General features: G+C 39.1%; 1 protein-coding gene across 1 annotated transcript in view; it reads left to right on the forward strand.

Annotated features, from left to right (window-relative positions):
* The window catches only part of ZC3H12C (zinc finger CCCH-type containing 12C), a 38,796-nt gene that overhangs the window by 1,313 nt on the left and 15,342 nt on the right, over positions 1 to 22,141 (forward strand). The window contains exon 2 of the mRNA XM_066313025.1: positions 17,941 to 18,707. Within this exon, the coding sequence (XP_066169122.1) occupies positions 18,013 to 18,707 (695 nt within the window). The 5' untranslated portion in view covers positions 17,941 to 18,012. The remainder of the gene's footprint in view (positions 1 to 17,940; positions 18,708 to 22,141) is intronic.

The following is a 22,141-nucleotide window of genomic DNA, read 5'->3' on the forward strand; positions in this document are numbered from 1 at the left end:
GTTTATGCGTTCCTGATAGACAGAATTCTACTAGCAGTATTTTTACATATCTGCAAATCAGTGCATTAAAAATATTGTCTTAAAATGTGAATGCGGAGAAGTGGAGTTTATTGAAGGTATGCAATTTGAAAACAAACCCCATACTCTCAACCTGACAGAGCATGAAGGGATTATCCAGACTTGACTCATCTGTGCAGACTGTGCATTTCATGCTGACTGCTGTGCTAAACAACACTTCTGTAGTGATTTCACTGCCTGCTTCTCTGGGTTGTACCAGCCTTTAAAAACGTTGTTGGTGCTCCAGAGCTGTTGATACTTTTGAAGAAAACCAGGCTTGCAGTTGGTGAGATTTGAAAAGATGGGAGATGCAGTTAGATATTTGATGAATGTATTGACTGTGCATTTACTGTTCAGCTTTACATAGGTAAGTCAAAAACCTTATGAAATTTTATTTTGCGAATGCTACATGCAGTTGAAAGTACTCTTTAAGTAAGCTGGAGAAAAAACAATTCACAGTCGGTGTGAAGTAAAAGGAGGAACTTGTCTGCCTCAGGTCAGTTTTAGTTGTCCTCAGAAATGGCTACAGCTAAGCGACTCCTTTTGGTAGAAAAGAGGTGTGTGATTTAGTTTGACTTCTTTCATTACAGCAGTTGTAAAATCTTGTTTGGTATTTTCTGCATCATTTCCCTAACTTCTATCTTGAACCAGTTATTAAAAAAAATCTGCCCTTGAGAACTAAGCAGTCTGGATTTTTGTTTGTTTTGTTTTTGTGTTTTTTTCCTGGTTGCCTGTTATTTTTAAATTAAAACAGATCATAGTCTGGATTTTGGTAGCCTCAGCCTCCAATGACAATCTCTTCATAATCTGTATTTTAAATAATATTAAAAATTTAAATGCTCCAGAGGGAGTAACAGTAGTAAAAAAGGGGGAGAGGGGTTTATAGTAACTAGGAGGAAGGCTAGAAAATGTGTGATGTAAAACTTCTGCTTTTCCTCATTTGTAAATATTATTCTGCTGCTTTTGCTGTTCTCTGAAGCAATGTTCCCCACGTAGCTAGGTAGTCATAGATAAGAGTTTTTCTAAGTTATTCAAGAGATATTTCATCATTCAGTCATTTCCAAAGTGTTTGTTGCCATGGGAGCTAGCCAGCGGCCTGATTGATGATCGAGGTGATTACACTTTGTTTTTTGACTTGGGACACTTGAAAACTGTGTCTGAGCTACTGTAAGAAACAGATGTTGTACAAAGACTGCAGTGAGTTGTTTCTATGAAGAAACTGAAGCGTTTCTGTCCTTGGATGGAAGTTATAGAGTGATGCTTTATATCTCTTATCATGTATAGTCACATGTAAAATGCTTCATGTCTCCAAGCTTGTTAAATATTTACAATAAATGTAGTATTTCTACCATATGTTTGAATCAAGAAACACATTAATTGAACAAGCCTGTACTTTTATGCTTGAAAGAATTAACATTTCATTTTAATTGCTAAATTATGTGTTAAAAGTAGACTGTTAAAAAAGTAGAGGTGAGATGGTGTAATAAGAATCAGAGTCGTTTTTCTTACTTCCTGGCCTCAAACTGTAGTTATTTTCAGTTAGAAAATAGATAGAAAATCAATTGTAATCTGTTCATAATTGCCTTTCTGGTAGAGTTATGAGGCATTTCACTCCCTCTTCCCTCTCATCTCCCCCACTCCTTTTTCTTATTTTTTTAAAATTTCTTTTTCCTCACTGTCTGTATTTTTTCCTCTGTATATCTTGTGGAATAGGCAGATCTCTAGAGCTAGAGATTTTTCATTCAAAAGCTCTTCATCTTTAAATGTTTTTGTGTAACAGCTTGAGGCTCTGTCAAAGAGCATGTTCCTTATCAAGCTGTTTAGTGGTGAGTAGAAATTGACAGAGATTTTTTGTAACCTTGGGGCTTTCTGCTTAGATGAGCCAGGCATTTCTCTTTTACCTATCAGGATTGATTACTTCAGGTTAGATCACATGTCTTATGTAAAAAGCTCAGCTTGCACTACCAAAAATCCAAATTGTGTTTTGCTTAGCACGAAGTGCTGGGCTTGACATTTGACACTGACTTTCACATTCAGCAAGGATGTTCTACTACCCATTAAGGAATTATTTTAGCCTTTGGTAAACTCAAGCTCCATTCATCCTTGAGTCATAGCCGCAGAATGAGAATGCTTTGAAGGCATACCTCAATTTTAAGACTTGCACCTCTGCTCTCCTGACTCGAAAGGTCCAGACAAGATGTTTTCAAAGTTTCCCCTGGGGAGTAACGTAGCTCACCCTCTGTTGCTCTGAGATTCACCATTCTTCCAGCCTTATGTCACAGCGTGCACCAGACTACCTCTCCTGACGGCTGGACCATTTTAAGGTTATATTGGCTTGATTTATGATACCTATGTAACACTTTAAAATTTGGCATATATTATCCTCATCCTCCTCCCTGGGAGAGTGGGTGTCTGTTTATCTATTTATATGTTCATGTATGTGTACAGGTAGATGGATACAGAATAGAATGCTAGGTCATCCCACGTTCTGCTGTCCTTTAAACGTAGGAACCTTCTATGTGTAGAATAAATGTAGAATACCTCTGTTTTAGACCAAAGTGATTTGATTCTAAATCCTTTCAGGATAAAGCTGTTCTTTTGCATAAAGTATCTGCAGTATTATACAAAGTATTTAAAATGTATTCTTTCTTTAAATTACAGTTTTCTTCAGGGTGGATAATGAGGAAACTAAAGCTTTATTCAGAGGAGGGATTTTACTTTATGAGAAGTCGGTATTTTGAGAAAAGAGTGGGTAGAGAGGAGGGAGGGGCAAGGCATTCAGTGGATGGGAGTGCAGAAAAGTTTAATGGATGTTATTAATCCTCCCAATGGAAGAAATAGAGTAATTTCTTTTGGTATGAAAAGAATGTCTTGGGAGGTGGTTGAAAGTTGCGGAGGAGTGCCAAAGATTGGAGAATCAGTGAAGCTGGAGGTGTTCAGTAAACGTGACACAGGATATTGCAAATACCTGAAAAGCATTTTGCTTGCTGTGAGTAGGTAAAGCTCAGAGTCTGGGATCATCTTGAAGAGTAAAATCCTTGAGCCCTTTACTGCTTGACAGAAACTCACATGATAATTCCTAAATGACCATTTGTGTGAGCCATGCTCCCCTATGAGCTGTAAAAAGTAATGTGCTAAGTTGTGAAATCAATGAATCAGTCTCATAAAGCTTTGAAGTTTTGTGATGAACTGAAAATTTCAGTGTTGTTGTGACTTAGACCTTTTATCTTAGGATTAATGAGATTTGGTGGTTTGGCAGAGATTGTCTGGAAAAGAGAGAGATTGGATTTCTTTAGCAGAAGCTACTTTCCTAGTCTACTTTTGTTCTTTAAACTGTTAGCATAAGTAGCTGGTATCTCATTCTTCATCTCTCTGCTCTCATAGTTCCCATTATAGTTGGTGCCTTGACTCTCAACAGGTCTCTTCAATCCTTTGTCATCTGTAAAGCTAATATTTGAATTGCTGAGTTATCTGATCTTTCCAGATTCAAAGCATGGCCTCATTCTTGATGAGAGACATTTTCCTTGTAAGAAGTGCCATAAACACTTTAATAGAGATCTCAGCTTTATCTTAGTGGAGAGCCTTAGAGCTTCATAGTTTGCAGTAACATCTCGTAAGGCTTTTCCACCGTAAAACATTCAGCTAATTTGGAAATCTCAGATGATTTTTCCTTCGGCAGTAATTCCAATACACATTATTTGAAATGCCAAATACACCTCTGGAAATTGTTTGTTCTGGCTAGGGAAGGACTGTGATGTACAAGTGCACATGGGTTCACAAGTCTCTGTAGCTGCTTCTGGGGTTTGTACTGCCGTTCTTGCTGGGCTGCCAACTAGACTTTTGCCATCCTTGCTGAGCTGTGAGTTGGACTCATTAGAGTTTCTGGAACTGTCACTGTTGGGGTTACAGTCTGGGTCTCTTGAAGTTGTTGAGCTACAGCCATGCTTTCTGGTGGAAGATTCAAATCAGTTTTCTGCTTCAGCTGCTGTTTCCCCAGCTACTTGTTCACTTGTCTTTTATAGCTTCTCACTGTTGCTGTTCTGTGGAAGAAAATAACATCTGGTGTCCTGCATACCTTGATGAGACTTCAATCTGGTTCCTGCAAAAGACTGTGTGGCTAAATGTGTTTAGGTAGTGCCCACTTCTGGAGCTTGACCTTACTGCCAGGAGCCATTCAAAGTCACAACTTTAGTGTGAGCCCTTTGCCGTTCTTCTCTGAATACAGCATTGCTTATAAGTGAAACGTGGTAAACCAATATTGCCTGATAATTTACAAGAAGCTAAACTATGGATCTCACGGAGATTTGGTGTGTGTTTGCATTGTGAGATTATGCAGCCAGTTTTTTTTCAGGGGTGAGAATAATTGGTCTTTGATAAGTTTTAATGGTGTTGGTACAGTGCATGGTCTCTCCCTAATGTTTTGTTCAGTATTTGGTGATAGTCTGCCATCTGATTTGTTCATAAAAGTGGCTGCTCCAAAGATATATAAGGCTGTGGTAACACTCTATAATTCATATGGAATGCCTTGGTAAATTTTGGACATTAGTATGTCACAAATCAGTTTGCTTTTGATATATACATATGTTGCAGGAGAGACCTCAGATAAGCAAACTCATTAGTGTGGAATAAGCATCATCATCTTAAAGTTGATCTTTGTTGCTGCTTCTGTGAGCGGTTTGAATTGTGCATCTGCAGCTTAAATGGAGTCATCATTTTGCCTCTGAGGTCTCTGACAAAAAAAGTTTGTAGTGGGCAGACTGAAAACAGATGCCTCCAGTGGGCATTGTAAATAGGGTTTAGTTCATCTGCTGACATGGGATCCTTTTGTGGAAAGTAAGGCATCCCTTGATAAGTGTAAGGTGATACTGCAGAAATAGATAATAAGGCTAAATAGGGCATATTAGCGAGAGGATCACCATCGGGCCAAGAGGAGTAATCATTTGCCTCCTTTTGGCACTGGTGAGATTGTATTTGGAGCACTGAGTCCAGTTTCGGTCTCTAAAGGACAGGAGAAGACACTGCCTTACAGGGACCAGTCTAGTGGATGGCTACCAGGTTGATGAGAGGGCTGGAGTACATTTTGTAACAAGGGGAGACACTGGAAGAGCTGAGTTTGTTCAGCCTTATTTAAGTAAAGACAAAGGGGGATCTTACAGCTGTCTTCTGCTCTGTAACTTGTTTGGAGAAGACAAAGTACTTTATTCGGAGGCATGTAGCAAAAGGACAAGAGGCAGGAGTTGGCAAGGTCTGGAGAGAAATTCTGACTGAAGATGAAGAAAAATGTGTCCATAAGAATACTTACAGACTGGGGCAGGTGTTTGGATAAGCTGTGGAGTCTCCAGCCTTGGAAATGCTCAAAAATGGACTTGGAATAGACATACAGCAACCGACTGTAGCTGACCCTGTATTAAGTGGGGGTTTGTTGGACTGGTTGACCTCCAGAGATTCCTTCTAAACTAAATTATTTAATATTAAATGTTAATAGCATCACCAGTTCTGGATGAAATATTCCCATTTGCATGTCTTTATCTGATCTAACTTCATGATGAGGACTCTGAAGAGCAAAGTATGAGCACTGGGGGCTCAAAAGGCCTCAAAATGTTAGCCTTATTAAAGAAATGTGTACATGAACTCACAGGTCTAAAATCTAGCTGACTTTTCAACTAAACAGAAGAAAATTTGGTCAGCAAAATTAATTACTGCTTTAAAAGTTACAGACTTCTGAGCTAAGAATGACTCTGAGAATTCAAATAGCTGGAAGAATTATGTAAAATCACTAACATGGTTTGTCTCTTTCTGATATATTAGGTTATTAAACATGAGCAAGCTGTTTTATTAATGTGTACAATACTAGGATTTCAAAGCCTGTATGTAGCTCAGTGTGGAGACTTTCTGATGGTCTTTCCTGAGTTCAGGAATACATTAAATCTGAAGAAAAGCTATACATAAATGACAGGTAATAAGATAGACTTCTGTGCAGCTATTTTCTTTCATTCCAAGAATCCAAATTCATTTGGAACTTTGATTTGCAGCTACAGTAATCCAGTTTGTGGAAGATCTGGCTATTGTTGCCACTTGTCAGGTGTATTAAAAGCTTCCTCAGAAAGTAAGAAATAGTTATGTACTAAGTGTGTCTCGACAAACCACATGATCATCTCTGTCTTACTTTTAAATCTGGGTTAAAAATTGAACTTAACATGTTCTCTGACTCTTTCATCCTGGTAGAGAGTAAACGGCAAGGCTGAAAGTCGCGCAGAAAATCTGCTGCTGGCAGCTCTTCCGCAGAAGGCTCCAGGCCAAAAAGACAACTGCAGCCGTGTGGTACAGGCATAGGAATTGTGTCTCAAATAAGCATAACACTGTGAAGCCATTTAGGGCGACACAGAGTCCAACTAACACCTTGAACTGTGTCCAGGAACCCTGGAGATTATGGGGCTCTATTGCCAGCAACATGGCCTGAAACACAACCTGGCCGTGTCTCTGGACAGTTTGAGAGGCCTGTTTTCCTCTGATGAACCTTTTAAACTCTTAACAATAGTCTGTGGCACAGATAAAAGATATTAAGTTGACTAGCTAAGTGTATTTAAATGAAGAGAATACTTTTTTTCACATAACCATGTTAGTTTTGTTAGAGGATTTTCTTCTGACAGAACAAATTTGAATAAAAGTACTTTGCTAAGCATGATGGTATACACGTTGTACAGTTGTAGGCATTGTCTGGCCGCCCAGTATTGTTGCAGGGAAAGTTAATTAGACAGTTCAAATTTTCATGCTCAGAAAGCATTCAGACAACGTGACTCTTTCTGGAAGTGGGAGGAGATCAAATCCAATGCACATATTGGTGGAAACTTTTTGTTTTCCCCTGGAATGCTTTGTATCTCAGTGTCTGCTTCAATTCATAAATAATAAAATTTAAAAATAAATTAAATGGTCACAATCTTAAGGTAAGCACTATTCCCCCATTTGTTGCAGAAATGGACAGTGCATTTCACACTTGAAGTTTATGAGATTATGTTGATGGAAGCAGTTGCCCAACAGCCACCTTAGTGTGTAGGAGGGGGTTTCACTGCTTTCTGACTTGTAAACCCCTGAATATTTTCCAGTAAAACTTTGTGTCTATTCCCCAAAAACCCCCCAAGAATTTCTGGCCGTGTGACTTACTGTCCTCAGAAACAAGAATCCTGTGATTGTCCATCTGTGTGCATACTCTGGCGTGCTTGTGGAAGTGTGGTTACAGTGGCTTGTATGTTTGTGCTGTGGTTTAACCACATTTGAGTTGTAGCATCCACTTAAAGATAAGGAAATGATTGAGTCTGCTGAATGTCGTCTTGCTGGAGGCAGCCAGCAATGTCCTGGTTGTGTCAGGAGGGATGGTTTAGCAGGGCAAGGGAGGTGATCCTTCCCCTCTGCTTGGCACTGGTGAGATAAATCTGAGCCCTCCAGTAGAAGAGAGACGTGGAGTTACTGAAGTGAGTCTAATAAAAAAGCCAGAAAGATGATGAAGGCACTGGAGCATCTCCTCAAGGAGGGAAGGCTGAGAGAGCTAGGGCTGTTCTGCCTGGAAAAGAGAAGGCTTGTGGGTTTCTTATCAATGTATAAATATCTGAAGGGTGTGTGCAAAGCAGACAGAGCCAGCCTCTTTTCAGTGGTGCCTGTGGACACGACCAGAAGCAGGGGGCACCAACTATTCTTTCTGAACATTAGGAAATGCACTTTTACCGTGGGGATGACCAAGCACTGGCAGCTGCCCAGGGAGGTTGTGGAGTGTCCATGCTTGGAGATGTTCAGATGCCGTCTGCACAGGGCCCAGCAGCTGGCTCTTGGTGGCCCTGCTGGAGCAGGGGAGTTTGACCTGATGTCCTACAGAGGTCTCTTCCAACTTCAGCAATTCTGTGATGCTGTGAAAGAAGCGCAGCTTAGAAATCTATGCCTACAATGAGTATCTGTAAGTTACAGTACTGATGCAATGACTTTTTCATCATCCTCTTAGGTAAACATAGCAGAGTTGGTCTTTTTGTCACACGATCAAAACTATTTACTTTTAAAATTAAAACCTGCTTCAGAAAATGTGTCTCATTTCAGGTGCTACATCTCAATGTGATAGTGAGGAGGAGTGACTCCAGTGTTCTTAGGTGACACAGAATGCTGCTTTGTGCTTTCTGTGTAGCTGACTGGTGTGGCTCAAGCTTGTTGGGCTCCTAATGTAGGCAGACTGCAGCTGCAGGCGGTGCCTTGTCATGTTGTGATGAGCAGCTCATGGTCATTGCCTTTGTCTGCCAACAGAAGAGCAAAGGCTGGATCTGTCCTAGCCGTGGTTAGCAAAAAAGTAATCACTACTTACGATAAAATTTGGGGGTTTCCGCTTCTCTTCAAAATCTCAGAGGTCATCCTGATAAATGTTGCAGTGGTTTGCTCAAGCCTTGCATGCAACCAATGTACTGATGATTTAATGGGATTATACCAGAAACTGTAGACATTCTGACCTTCTTTTAAGGTGAAGTCCTGCTGGAAAGTGCATCTCTGCTTTTTTAATTTTAAGGATAACTAGAGAGAGATTAGTCTTTTTTCAAAGAGTGAAAGAACTCTTCACCACTTTGTTTTTATGCATTTGAAAGTGCATATTTTTCTACTGAGCAAATGCACTGCATTTGAAAATACGGTTGAACCTTCTTTTCAGAGATGGTGGTTTTGAATGGTTAGTTATTCTCTAGGCAAAACATTACTCATCTTTATCATAATATCAGTTCTTTTTCTGAATCCTAGTCACTCTTTATGGGTTATTTAATTCACTCCTTTGTATGGCTGTAGAGTGGTGGTTTTTTGTCTGGTTTTGTCTGTGAGCAGATCCAGTCTAGAGCACCACTTACCACTCCTCAAAATTAGATGAACGTCTTTCAAGTGTTCTACTCCTCATATAACTTGAAAAGAAATTTTTTTTTTTTATGTTGCCACCTTGTAATTTTAAAGATGAGCATCTCCTTTGCAGCTCCCAAGTCCAACAGTAAACATGGGTTTTTTACTTTTTTGGGGAGTCTGAATTTTGTGTGTAGCCTATAACGTTAATTTCTATTTCATAAATGCAGTGGTATGTGATTGATTTAACTTGTGCAGTGTGTTCTTGCGAAGGCATAATTTATTACAAGAGGCTTAGCACAAAGTTCTAAAATAAAAGATATTTAAACACGTATTGCTGCAATAATACCATTGGAGTTACGGAATGACCGTTTTGTGTGTTTGCATAAAATAATTTCTTTTTAAGTAAGGCTTTGTTTTCAATGTGTTTGAAACAACAAGATTGGCTGGAACTAGTAGCTTGGCAGGGGGAGTGGTGGGTTTAGGGGTTTTTTTTTCTGCCTTACAGTAGTGCTTCGCTTAATATCTTCAGCCTCTGCTGTCTGAATTTCCCAGCTGCTCCAGCTCTCTCCCAGATGGTCTCTGCGGTCCTTCCATGCATGCTTTTCACACCACACTGGGCTGCGTTGTGGGGGGGATAAAGGGGATACTTTTCTTCCTACCCCTTGCCAAACCAAGAGACACCCTGGTCTGTGTCTCTCTGCAGCATCCCATCCCCTTCCGGTGTGCCATTCTGATATCTCCTTCCACTGTGGAGTCTCCAAGCCCTTCACCGCCAGGATTTTGTACTGGCCTGCTGTTTAATCAAGTGGCACTAAGGACCTAACAAGCACTGTACAGAATGTCCCATACCTAGCAGCCACAAATACAGGTTTTTATAGCTTACTCATCTTGCAAGACCAGAAATTTGAAGGAGCTGTTACATTTGCTGTGTCTGGATTTAATTTACTACCTCTTTTTATTTTGTGTATTGCAATAGGAAGCTGTTGAACTTGTTATTGGATTTGGAGGTTTAGCACAAGAAATAGAACTTGTTTTGTCTTTTTGTGCTATGTACCTTGTGCTTGCTATATACTCTCTGGTGATACACTTACAGCCTTTCACAGATGTGATGGCAGAGCCCCACTTTTTCATAATACGGTGTCTTTGGTGAGCTCATAATTCCCACAAGGAAGCCTCACGTACTTGGTAAACCTTAGTATGAATGCTTTTCTGTCATCACAAGCATGATTTAATAGGATGATCTGACACCTTGTAAACCTTCAACAACCCAGCTTCTTTTAGGGAAGAGCTGAGAAGATTCTTCCAGAAGAGGCAGCTGGTTTAAGTAAATGATGTTGTGCACAAGATAAAATTAGAAAATGTCTTCTTAATTCACACAGCTATAGCTTGCTATAATATTATCTGTAAATTTAACAGTATAATGTAAGTCTTCAGATTGCATCTATTCTCATTTTGATCATAGTGCTGCAGCATGTTGTTTGCATGAACTTTAATCTGCAACTAAAGTTGGTTCCCTGCAGACATGTGCTTGGCGTGTGGAAAGCTGGAGGGTACGCTAAATAGGGTTGTATTCTTATTGTTACTGTAGCAGATGGGAGCAGGTCTTTGCAAGGGAACTTCTTGCAGGATTTTTTTAAGGCAGTTTTCTAAGCTGGCTAATACACTTGCACTAGTGCTTGTAGAGCTGTAAGTACAGTAGTTCTCTGCCACGGAGTTCTCTGTTGTAGATGTATGGAAAGGGTATCATATGTGTCTCTGCAAAGCAAGCATGTCTGTATTGCAAAAGAAATGCCTGGCTCTAATCAGGGAGATAACAATGACTAGCCAAGTGATCCTGCTTGCATTTAAGTGCAGTTCTTGGACACAGGTGAAGTGGACTGGCTTCCAATTTTGCCTACAGAAGTTTTAATATGCTTAACGTTATCCAATACCGGCAACTGAGGTAGTCTAAATACCACAGCAGGGACTGATTAGCTTTTTCAGATCACTGCTTTTATTCGCTGTTTGCAAAGAGGCTTAATCCAGTGCTGGGGATCAGACGTCCCACTGTGCTCGTGGGTAGCTTTCTCTCAGTCTTTGTGTTCACAGTGGCAGAAATTAGTGTGGAGTCTCCTCCTGCCTCCAACTTAAAAGCTCCAAAATTGTGGTATATGTAGTTGTTTTCCAAGAGTGTTTAATGGACAGTGCAGAGAAGCTGTAGTTGGGGTTTCTTCTTTGAAGTTGAATATCTGGGCACCTGATAAGTGCATCAGTGTAATAGCATGACAGTATGTAATTTCATTCACTGTGTTGAATTGCTTTAATATCCGCATAAAGCTTGGAAAGTTACTCCAAACAGTTCTAGCAAACCTATTCTCATTTTTTTCTTCTGTTAAATCACGGTAGATATTTCTCAGCAGTTTGCCTGTCCTCGCAAGCAGAGGAGGACAGCTGCCTCTGGTTCTCATTATTGCTTTTAGTCATGTAATGATGCTGAAGTTCAGTAAATATGCTTTTCTAGTAATCATTCAGATGAACATTTGCAAATGCAGAATCCCTCCCTTCTGTGTGTTGACCTGTCTTCAGTTGAAGTTATCAGCAGTGGCAAATTCTTATATGAAAGACCACAGTGTGCCACCTTTTTTTATCAAGCATCAAACCTTGCTATGATTATGCTGCTAAATGTCTGTGTTGGCCAGTGGAAATGTTGGGCAGTGAGGGGAGATGTGGACTGGAGTTTGTTTCTATGTGAATTCAATTGAAAATAAAAACAGTATGGAGTTGGCTATCGCATAACTCCAGACTTCTGTTCAAATATTCTGTCATCAAGAAGAGATGGAAAGATCTTGGCATCTAGAACAGATGTGTAAAAAAATAAAAGAGGAAAGAAATTCTGTTGCAAACAAATATAAAGAACTCCAGAACAAAAGAGTGGTTCATAGTTCCTTTCTATCAAGTGCTCTAATGTTTCAACTGCTTTAAAATATCCATTATTTCATATATTAATTTTATGTGGTTTTAGTTTAAACACTTTGACCCCCTTCATGGAAATTACCCACAAGTACTCTTAGAGTTGTGTGTAAATGCAAGTTTGTTTGTCACAGTTATTGAGTAATGCAGAAAAGTGTCAAAAATTCAGAAAGCAGTTTCTGAATACATTTCAGTGTTTAGTGTGGGCTCCTTTCATACCTCCTTGTGCTTTATACCACTATGATTAATTTTGCTAACAAGAAAAGAGGACTACAATAGCTCCTGATAGATTTATTTTTCTTTAATATTTTTCCTGACAAAGAACTTTGTTTCCGTAATAGAAGGGGTTATATTCCTTCAAACTGATATATTTTAATAGAAACTCACAATTTTTACTACTTAAAAAATAATTCTTTTCTTTGTTTCATGAATTAGAAACAATGAGGAGAAGCTGAAGTCTGCCCAAGCCAGGTGTTTCTTGTTGGCAGCCTGCTCCCTAATGACTCTGGCTCTCATACAGCAGCTGCCTGCTAGTCTCTTTTGTATGGCCTATTGTTGCTGCACACCCCTCGTTAATACACATGCTGCCCGGGGCAGACCCTGAGAATGACATCAACTTGCTTATCTTAGAAACCTCCGAACCTGATGCAGGGTGGGGAGGTTGCCTTGCATCTGCCCAGCCAACTAATTGTGAGCTCTGCGGGCCGTGATTGGCTCCGCGGCCGCTCAGTAGTAGGTTAAGCAAAGACATCGCGGGTCCATCTGTTCGTCCATTCATTGTTCTGCTTGCTTGCCTGAAGTCTGCAGCTGAAATCGTGTTAAGGAGTTGCTTCTGGAACAGCTACGAGAAACCAATGTCTGTGTGTTTTCCAGCCAACGTAAGTATAGAGGGGCTTCTCTCTGCACAAACGGGATGGTTCACCTTTCTGGTGTCGCAGCCTTATCAGTTTGCGTTTGGACAACGAGCTAGTCGGCTGAGATTTGCACACTTTGGGTGTCTCTTGGTAAAAGAGGGGAAAAAAAACAGTTATGTGCCAGGATTAAGTATTAAAGAGCATTGATCTCACACAGTGCATTCTACTAAGGAACTTTTGAAAGCATCAGTAATGGTGCCATTCCCAGAATTTGGAAATGGTAGGCAGTAGGCATCAACAGAATGAATTCTCTAGCCCACTGGGGCGAAGGAGAGGTTTCAACTTTTAAGTTGCAGGTATTTTCCCTTTTTTTTGCAAATAAGCTGTTACTTAAATTGTGACTATTAGAAAAAGCTTTTAAAGAAGAACAAAATTAGAAACCTTTTCCTTTATACCACACCATGGGTGAAATTTACCGTGTTTGTGGAAATAGGAAGAGCTCCATTATGTGCTATCTGAAGATACTGTAGCATAAGATTGAGCATTAGGGTGCTCTCAGATAGGAATGCCTTACAGTCAAAGGTTTTGAGTTTTGAAAACCAGTTACCAGTGTGTCAGATCTAGCCCTGTTGTTTTTATAAAGTTTCTAATCTGTTTTGTTTTATGTTTTTGAGTTCAGATGTCAGGCTGAAGAGCAAACACTGTACTCCATGAACCTGTATTCCAAGGATCCTGTAAAAAAAAAAAAAAAAAGTCCAAAACAAAGACCTTCATATATCAGTTGAGAGGGAAAGAGAGCATATAAAAGGGTTAAAAAGAGGTTTGCATTTCTACCACATGCCCTATTGTGTGAACATATGCATGAGTCTATTGAAAGTTTTCAGAAGATGGGCAGGCCACCAGTTGCAGGTCTCCTGCAGTTCCAGTAGACATCTGTTGCCCCAGAGCATTAACCAATCTGTTCAATGGGACATCCCTCCTTTGTTGGATAGAATGATGCAGACAACAGCACTCGGTCAAATACAATGGTAATTAAATACATAGAAACTAGAGCAGTAGGTATTTATTACATATTCATTATTTTATTTGCATTGTTGCAGTATCTTTATCATTTGGATAACGGATACGTTCTTTTTTTTCTGATAAACTCTGCTCTTCTGTTTGTGACAAGCAGTGAGTGTTTCAACAAAATTATTTCAATATTTTCCATTTTGTGTTTAGAAGACTTAGGAAAAGTCTACCTGTGTGAAAACATGTTGAGCTATTTCCTTGTAGAGTGTATCTTCAGAAACTTGTTGATGGTCTTTTGAGAATACGCATTTTTTGTTATACTCTGCCACACAACATTACTTTACTCTGTTATTTTCCTCTGTGAACTAAATTTGCATTAAATTACTTCTTTTGTGCTCAACTGTAAGTGGAAAATATTCTGAATACAGAGTAAAAGATTAGGTGATCTAGTTGCCCACATCCCTTTGAGAAATATTTCTGTTTTGTACAGAGGTGAACCGATGGGCTGATTGTTGTTAATGGTTAGTGGGAAATAGTTGCAACTTCTAAGAAATGGTAAAAGATTCTTCTGCAATGAAGTGCTCATCTGGATTATTATATTTATGCTTGATAAATGTATGTACAGTACTTAAAGTCTTTAACAGTGAACACACTGTGAGATACTGTAGTTTCAAATAGGCTACAGTTTAAAACTTATGTTATCCTGGCTATGTCTAAATTGGGAGTTACCCATTTTAACATTTTTATAAATACAAATTCTTTTACTGAGCTGTGGTGAGCATAACCAAAAGGTGAAGACTTTAATGACTGGAGTTTTTGGTTTTTTTTTTTCTCTCTCATTTGAGTCAGAATTGATAGTAGATGCTTTTCTTAGTTATATTGCATTGTATCAGTCAGCATACTTTAAAAACACATGTGTGATAAAAGCTCCTTGTACATAAAGGAGTTCTTAGCTGATGATGCTCCTTAGATACATGTGACCTTTTCTGGTTTTCATGAGCTTCGTTGTCCTGTATATGGGTACACTAGTTTTTATTTGGAATACAAATTCATTCAAATTGACTGCCTGGCATGTTGCTCATCACTAACCAAACCAAGACAAAATAATCAGCAGCATTCAACAGTGACATCTGATTTCCATGGTTCTAGTCAGTGAATCTCATAAAGGACATCATGATGGGAGCTCCAAAGTGTAATGTTTCTAAGACATGCTGCTGACCACAAGTACGATATAGAAAGTTCCCAGGCATTGTAAAAATTTGTCTGAAAATAAATACAATTTGCATGTAGGGTTTAGGCCAAATGCCAGGAATAGTGTACTGTGTATGCAAAACTGTTTCAGAAATATTTAGCTTTGGATTTACAGTCCAAATACAATTTTAGCTACTCTTTTAAAGCAATAATATAATAACCATGTATTATCTGTGGGAGATGTTAAAGCTGCTGCTTTCATTATTAAATTCTTTAAATAGTTTTTGAAAAACAGTCGAGTTCTTTGCAAAACAAGCAATTATATATTGGAGCATGATGGAGATTGACAGGAGAATTAAGGCAGATAGATGAGAGGCTGATTATGTATATATTCCTAACAATGGACCAAGCTCAGGCTGCGGTCATTTTTCATATGCAGTTGATGTGCAAATCATCTAAAATACGTTTCATATAATGCCTGATCTTCAGACACATTCATATGCTAGTGACTTCTTTGAATCCCACTGGAGGGTGTTATGACCGTAGTTGCTGTAAAGCACTTAAACTTCAAGAAAGGAGTGATTGGGGAATGGCTTAAGTATTATTTTAACTAACACTAAAAAAGGAAAAAAAATCCTCTTTCTAATTTATGCACTTCAGGCTTTCAGTATTTGATGCTGTTAATATACATAGTCTTCTTCCCCCTCCTTCCAAAAAACCCCTCCCTTCACTTTTAGCTCAATACTAAAATGACATTTCACAGTACACGGATTTAGGCAGTGACCCATTATCTCCCTGTATTCTGCAGTAGCGGTACATGAGCCAGCTCAACTTTTCAGTCCAGCTTAAAAGTATTGCCCATTAACTAGACTTCCTCGAGTCAGAGCAGATTGTGGGGTTGGTGGAACAATGATGTCGGGGCTTCCAGATTGGTTTGGCAGCTGCATTGTTCTCTGAGGGGAAACCAGACGCACTTAAGTCCCGCTCTCTTTCATGGGCTTTTGTTCATACCAAATTATTCTTTGGCTGTGCTAGTATTCATGATGGTATGTTAAAGGAGTGCATCCTAGCAACTAGAGACTGGTTGCTAAGCAGCCTGGCTTCCAATAGGGGCTGCTTGTTTGCGATTTGTTTTAATTTTTGTGTGTGTGTGTGTGTGTCAGTGTCAGTTCTGTGAAGGCCACAGTGTTGGGGTTTTAACTGTATCTTTTTATTGGAATATTGTGATTTGTTACTACCTCTGTGCTATCAAGTGTATTATCTTAGTTAATAAACCACCATGTAAAAAGGTTAATTTCCTAAATTCTTGTTATATTTAATCTGTGGGTTGCTTGAAATCCTAAAGCTTTGCATTGAGAGAAGGCAATATACATTAATACACTGCCTGAGAATTACAGCCCTACTGCCTTCTAGCAAGATAAGATCTAAATAAAACTTTTTTTTCTTCCCTATCAGTCTTGCTGGGATTAAGATGTTGGAGATGAAAGCACTGATGATAGATAAGATTTATTTATGTTAACTAGAAATGTTTAGGTAAAGTAAGATTTTGTGCCCCATAACCAGAATGTTCTACAACAATGGTGATGTCTTGGCACTCTCTGCCTTTAGAATCTACTTCTGCTGAACCATGGATTGGATTATTTGTTTGATTCTCTCTAATCTTAAGCCTTGATGAAATTCTCTGGTGCACACTCTCAAATCTTCATCACAAGAGGAGGAAAGTACACTGTATTTTAAAAATACTGCATCAATCTTAAATGCTCATCTGTAAGGGGATGGGAGAGTTAATGTATTTGCTGACAGAATTTTTAAGTTCAAGTGAAATCCTTTGTCTCTATATCTTGCTTTATATTCTGCTTTGCAAGATGGAAGTCTGAAAGAACTCTTTGTTTCATAGACTTTCCTTAATTTAAATTCTTCTTTTTCATGGTAACCTTGCAGTACAATTGGTCCATATGGTCCATTTTTATTTTATGCGAAATGATTTATGTTTTATTTTCTTTATTGAAGCAGTTAGCAAAGGTTCCTATTCAAAAGAACAAATTAAGGGTAAGAGATAGCAATCTTCCTTTCAATGTAGGTTCTTGAAGTAATGTTTGTGATGAAATGGGTAACTAACTTCCGTATAACTACTGCTACACAAAATTCCTCAAGAAAATTCAATACAGCAAGTATATGAAGTCCAGAAAACTGCAGCTTCTTTTCTTCCATTTTTTCCAAATGGCTCATATCTATACATGTATAGTTTTGATTTATCAAAATTATTGCACAGATCTAGTGCGGGAGCTGAAATCAGCTTTTAATTTTGTTGCCTTGTTGGCTTGATGAATGGTCTGTTGGAATTAGTGGAAAGACTTCGATTGGCTTTATTGGCCATTAGATCAATCCATGTCCCTAAATGCTGTATGTGTGAGTAATACAACGCTCTGTTGAGAGCAATTAGTCTTTCTTGATTTAATTATCACTTTATAAGGGAATTCAGAAATAGTTTGAGTGTATTCAGTTGAACTGATAGTGTCTTTCAGGGCCAATAAGTTTTTATTTAATCATGTTTTCTGTTACTAATAAGCCAGAGAATCTAGCACTACACTATTTTTTTTCTTTTCTGTGAAATACTGCTTTTCTAATGTATTTTATAGTTACTTTTTTTTTCATTGTTACAACATAGCCTTATGTTAGAAGAAATATCTCATTGTTTTTAAATAATGACTGTACTCCTGTCCCTGCATTACAGTAGGTAAACTTGGAGTGTTTAGTTTTGTATTCTTTCATAAATTCATTTCTAGAAATGTATAACTAAAAACATTTGATGCATTCAGAAGACAGATGGTTAGTTATTTATCCTCTTAGCTATAGATATTTCTTAGGAAGTTTTTCCCACAAAAAGCTTTCCATGTTTTAAAAAAGAAAGAAGTTTGATTTCTCTGCTGCAAAAGAATAAATGCAGTTCTGAGGAAGCAGCAAGAAAATGGAAAACAAGTAATGCGTGTAACCAGTTGCAACGTTTTTGTTTTCTCTTTAGGAATACGGAACACTTTATATTCAGGAATACAAGAAAAACAGCGAAGTGGAGTCAAGTACATGCAGCAGCTTCATGGGCTTGAAGGATCATCTGGGGCATGACTTAGGCCACCTTTATGTGGGGAGCACTGGCACACAAATAAATGCAATTGTACCTTGGTCGATGGCGGAGAAGCCAACGATGGATAAGGTTAATTCTAGGAAAGAAGACAGAGAAAAGGAGGCATCTGAAGAGACTTCTGGAAGCTCCAGTTGTGACTCTGAAGAAAGCACAAATTCTGATAATGATTCAGAGAGACTGAATAATTCTGCATCGGAGTCACATTTATTGCCTAAGACTCACCGACAGTTGTGCCGATCTCCTTGCTTAGAGCCTCATATATTAAAAAGAAATGAAATCTTGCAAGACTTTAGGATAGAAGAGGCTCAGATAGTACCTAAGGAAGTCAAAAAGCCTCCTGATGTGGTGAAAGAGTATCAAACCAAACTGGAGTTTGCACTTAAGTTGGGTTACTCTGAAGAGCAGGTTCAACTTGTACTAAATAAACTTGGTACTGATGCTTTAATAAATGATATTTTGGGAGAACTTGTCAAACTTGGGAATAAAACTGAGACTGATCAGACTGTAACTAATGCTAACACTAGTGTAATGCGTGAAGCGTCTTCCATAGAGTCTCAGAGGTCAGAGTCTCCACTGCAGGAGGATGTGACAGAGGATGGAGACAACCTGAGGCCAGTAGTTATTGATGGCAGCAATGTTGCAATGAGGTATGTGACCATTAAGGTTTTGCTTTTCTATTTAAATGGAAACAGAAGGGTCTTGCCCATCAGTTCAAGCACTGATTTTTGGTGTGACTACCTTATACTGTATGCAGGGTCTCTTGTAAGTGTCTTTGTCAACCACACAGCATGCTGATATTGTGATCAAGCAGGTCTGTAGGACTTCAGTGGTATACTATTCACTGTTAGAGCAACTAGAGGTTAATGCCAATCTCCCTTCGTAAGCAGGTATCAAATCTCTCCTCCTTATTCCCACTCTAGTCCTTAATTTTTGGTGGTCACCGTTGCTACAGGCAATTGCTGGATGGTGTTACATACAGAAAGTTACAGCATATGTAAGATTCCTTAAGATTATAAAATAGTGATATAGAATTAAGCAGCTTAAGGGATACTTCTTAGTCGGCTAATCTGTGGGAACTGATCAGCCCATAACATTGGTCTTGGTGATCAGTTTTGGAGTTAGGTTTTATTGCCAGTAATTGTTGAGATTAGTGTGTGAAAGATGACTTTCACTTACATGCCCATGGATAGCACATTTACCTACAGCATTCAGTGATCCTGACCCGGTCATCTGGGTGCATAACCAGTAATTTGCCTCTGAAGGCGAGAGGTTAATGCTTCGTCGGTGATTAAAGAGAGAAGGAAATGGCTGTGAGACATGCTGAGAGATTAGGTTTTTATGGCAGTATAAATTATTAAATGATCAATTGATTGGTAATTGTTTCAGTAAGTCATAAGGATTATCTGATTACTAACAGCAAGGTTTAGGAGGTCAGTTCTAGTTTTCTGACAACTTGATGTGGTTTTCATTAGCTTATGAATAAAAGTTAATGCAAGACTTTCCTGGGCTAAAAAGGCCCCTGGCATTTCCATGGGACTTTCTTTAGCTTCTAATTAAGTCAATTCCCTTTAAATTAAGCTTTTTAAAATTAAATTTAAATATACCACTTATTTATGCCAATATGATGGGGTTTGGGGTTTTTTTAAGTAAAGGAGTTAGCACATAAGGCAAGAATATTGCTTTTGCAATATGATAAATTTCTGTGAGATCTTTCTGCTGGATGTGTCATTCCTTATCTCTTAGTTCAACTTGAGCTGTAGAGGAGGCATGTCCAGTTGAACAAACATGATTGTGGCACTCAACCAAGAAGTTATCCAGAGACTTCTAAAATGGGTTTTTATTGTACACCACATAAATCCAAAATGGTTGTGTGTTAGCTAGTTAGCATGGCTCAGACTTGGTGGGTGGATTTAGGTTCAGCTTCTCCTACAAACTGTACTAAACACATTGTAAAATTAGCTCCAGATCTGTCATTTTTCCTTAATTAGCATAAATATTTAGGATCTGCCTTCCTATGTTCAATTTACTTTCTTGACCACCTCCATCAAATGAACCAACCATGAATACATGTGATGCATGCTGCAGGGCCTTAGAACAGATTAAATCTATTAATAAAATGGTTGTTCTGTATCCAAGAATCAAATTAACAGGTCTTTACTTGTTTTCTACCAAATGTAATCACAGAATCATTCCATTTGAAAGGTGCCTTTGGAGATCCCTACACAGAGCCACCTCATTTCAAGGCCATGTCCAGCTGGGTTTCAAATGTCTCTACAGATGGAGACTCAACATATTCTCTGGGCCAATGTTTGAATGCCCTAATTGTAAGAAAGTTTCATTATTCTATGTTTAAGCAACATTTTCTCAAAATATTCTGTTTTGTGCCCATTGCCTCTTCTTCTGTCACTGGACACCAATGAGAAATCAGTTTCTGTTCCCTTTATTTCTTCCCATCAGGTATTTAGACACATGGATAAGGTCTTCTCAAGCCTTCTTCTCTCTAGGCTACACAGTCCCAGATCTCTCAGCCCCTCCTCCTTGTATGAAGGGTGCTCGAGTCCCTTGATAATTTTGTTGTGGTTCACTGGTCTCTCTCCAGTATTGTCAATATCTGTCTTCTATGGGGGGAGCCCAGAACTGAGCCCAGCACTCCAGATGTGTGAGTAGAGAAGGATCCCCTACCTCGACCTGCTGGCAGTGCTTTTCCTAATGCAGCCCAGGGGCCTGTTGGCCACCTGTGCTGCAAATGCACATTGGTGCCTCATGATCAGCTTGGCGTTCACCAGAACTACAATGTCCTTCACTTCAGAGTTGCTTTCCGGGTGATCAGCCCCCAGCCTGTACTGGTGATTAGTGTTAGCTCTCTGCAGCTGCAGGATTGGTGTTTCTCTCTGTTGAGTTTGCTGAGGTATGTGCTCGCCCATTGCTCTACCCTGACCAGGGTCCCTCTGAATAAGAGTACACCCATCTGGTGGTCTCCTCCCAGCTGAGCATCCTCTGCAGACTTGCTGGGGGTGAACTCTGTTCTGTTATTATGGTCATTATGAAGATGTTAAGCAATGTGTTCCCCTGTGTCAGTCCCTGGAGTACACAGATACTGACTGACTTTCCGCTGAACTTGATGCCACTAATCACCTTTGAGTGCAGCAGTTCAGTCAGATTTCAGTTCTTCTCTGCCCTCTAACCTTGCCTCTACATCAGTCCTATGTATGTAAAAGATGAGTCTCAGCTGCTGATGCCAGTTGTGCAACCAGTTGTTAGCCCATAGGATCTGTCCTTTCCCCTTCAAGAAAATAGGTACTAGTAACTAAACACTTCAAATACTGTAAAGATTTCAGCTTTTACATGCAAGAGAGACAGGAGTTCACTTGCAGTTCAGTCTTCTTAAGATTTCTATATGTAAATGTCCAGAGTCCTGTTATGGGTAGCTATAAATCATCACAGTTTTGTCTTTCCTCTTTGCTCTTCCAAGTGGTGGCCAATGAGTTGACTCTGGAACTGCTAAAGGGAAATGGGCCTGTGCCCTAAGCAAGACTGTAAATAGTCTTTTGAGAGGTGTTCTTGGAAGCTTTCTCACATATTATCACAGGAATGGTTAAACTGTGATCTGTATTCTTACTCCCATGTTGTTGTAATGCACATACTTGATGATACCATTTACTGTTGCAGTAGGTTTTTACTATTAGAATTATTCTAGATAAGAGCTACTAATTTTAATTTGAAGGATGTATTTGATGGAGAGGGAAAGTTTTAGGGAGAAAATTGAGGTGACTGATATCCAATAATTTAAGTAGGATGAGATGGCTGCCGTCTGGAAGCATCAAACGCTGTGCTACCCTGTGTCTCCATTCCATGACTGTTAAGGATGTAGTTTCACAAAACATCCAGTGAGTGACACAGAGTGATTTACTTTCAGGCTTGCCTCTGTCCCACTGCCAGGAATGCTTTCCTATCTGCGTGTCATCTAGTGACTGGGTGGCTGCAAAATGAGTTGATTTACCTTCCTAATTCAGAGAGTGGGGGGAATCAGAAACGATTACTTTTCCATTAGACATGTAAACATAACCTGATGTTTTTGTCA

The sequence above is a fragment of the Sylvia atricapilla genome, chromosome 2 (assembly GCF_009819655.1).
Source record: "Sylvia atricapilla isolate bSylAtr1 chromosome 2, bSylAtr1.pri, whole genome shotgun sequence".
NCBI classification, from domain to species: domain Eukaryota; kingdom Metazoa; phylum Chordata; class Aves; order Passeriformes; family Sylviidae; genus Sylvia; species Sylvia atricapilla.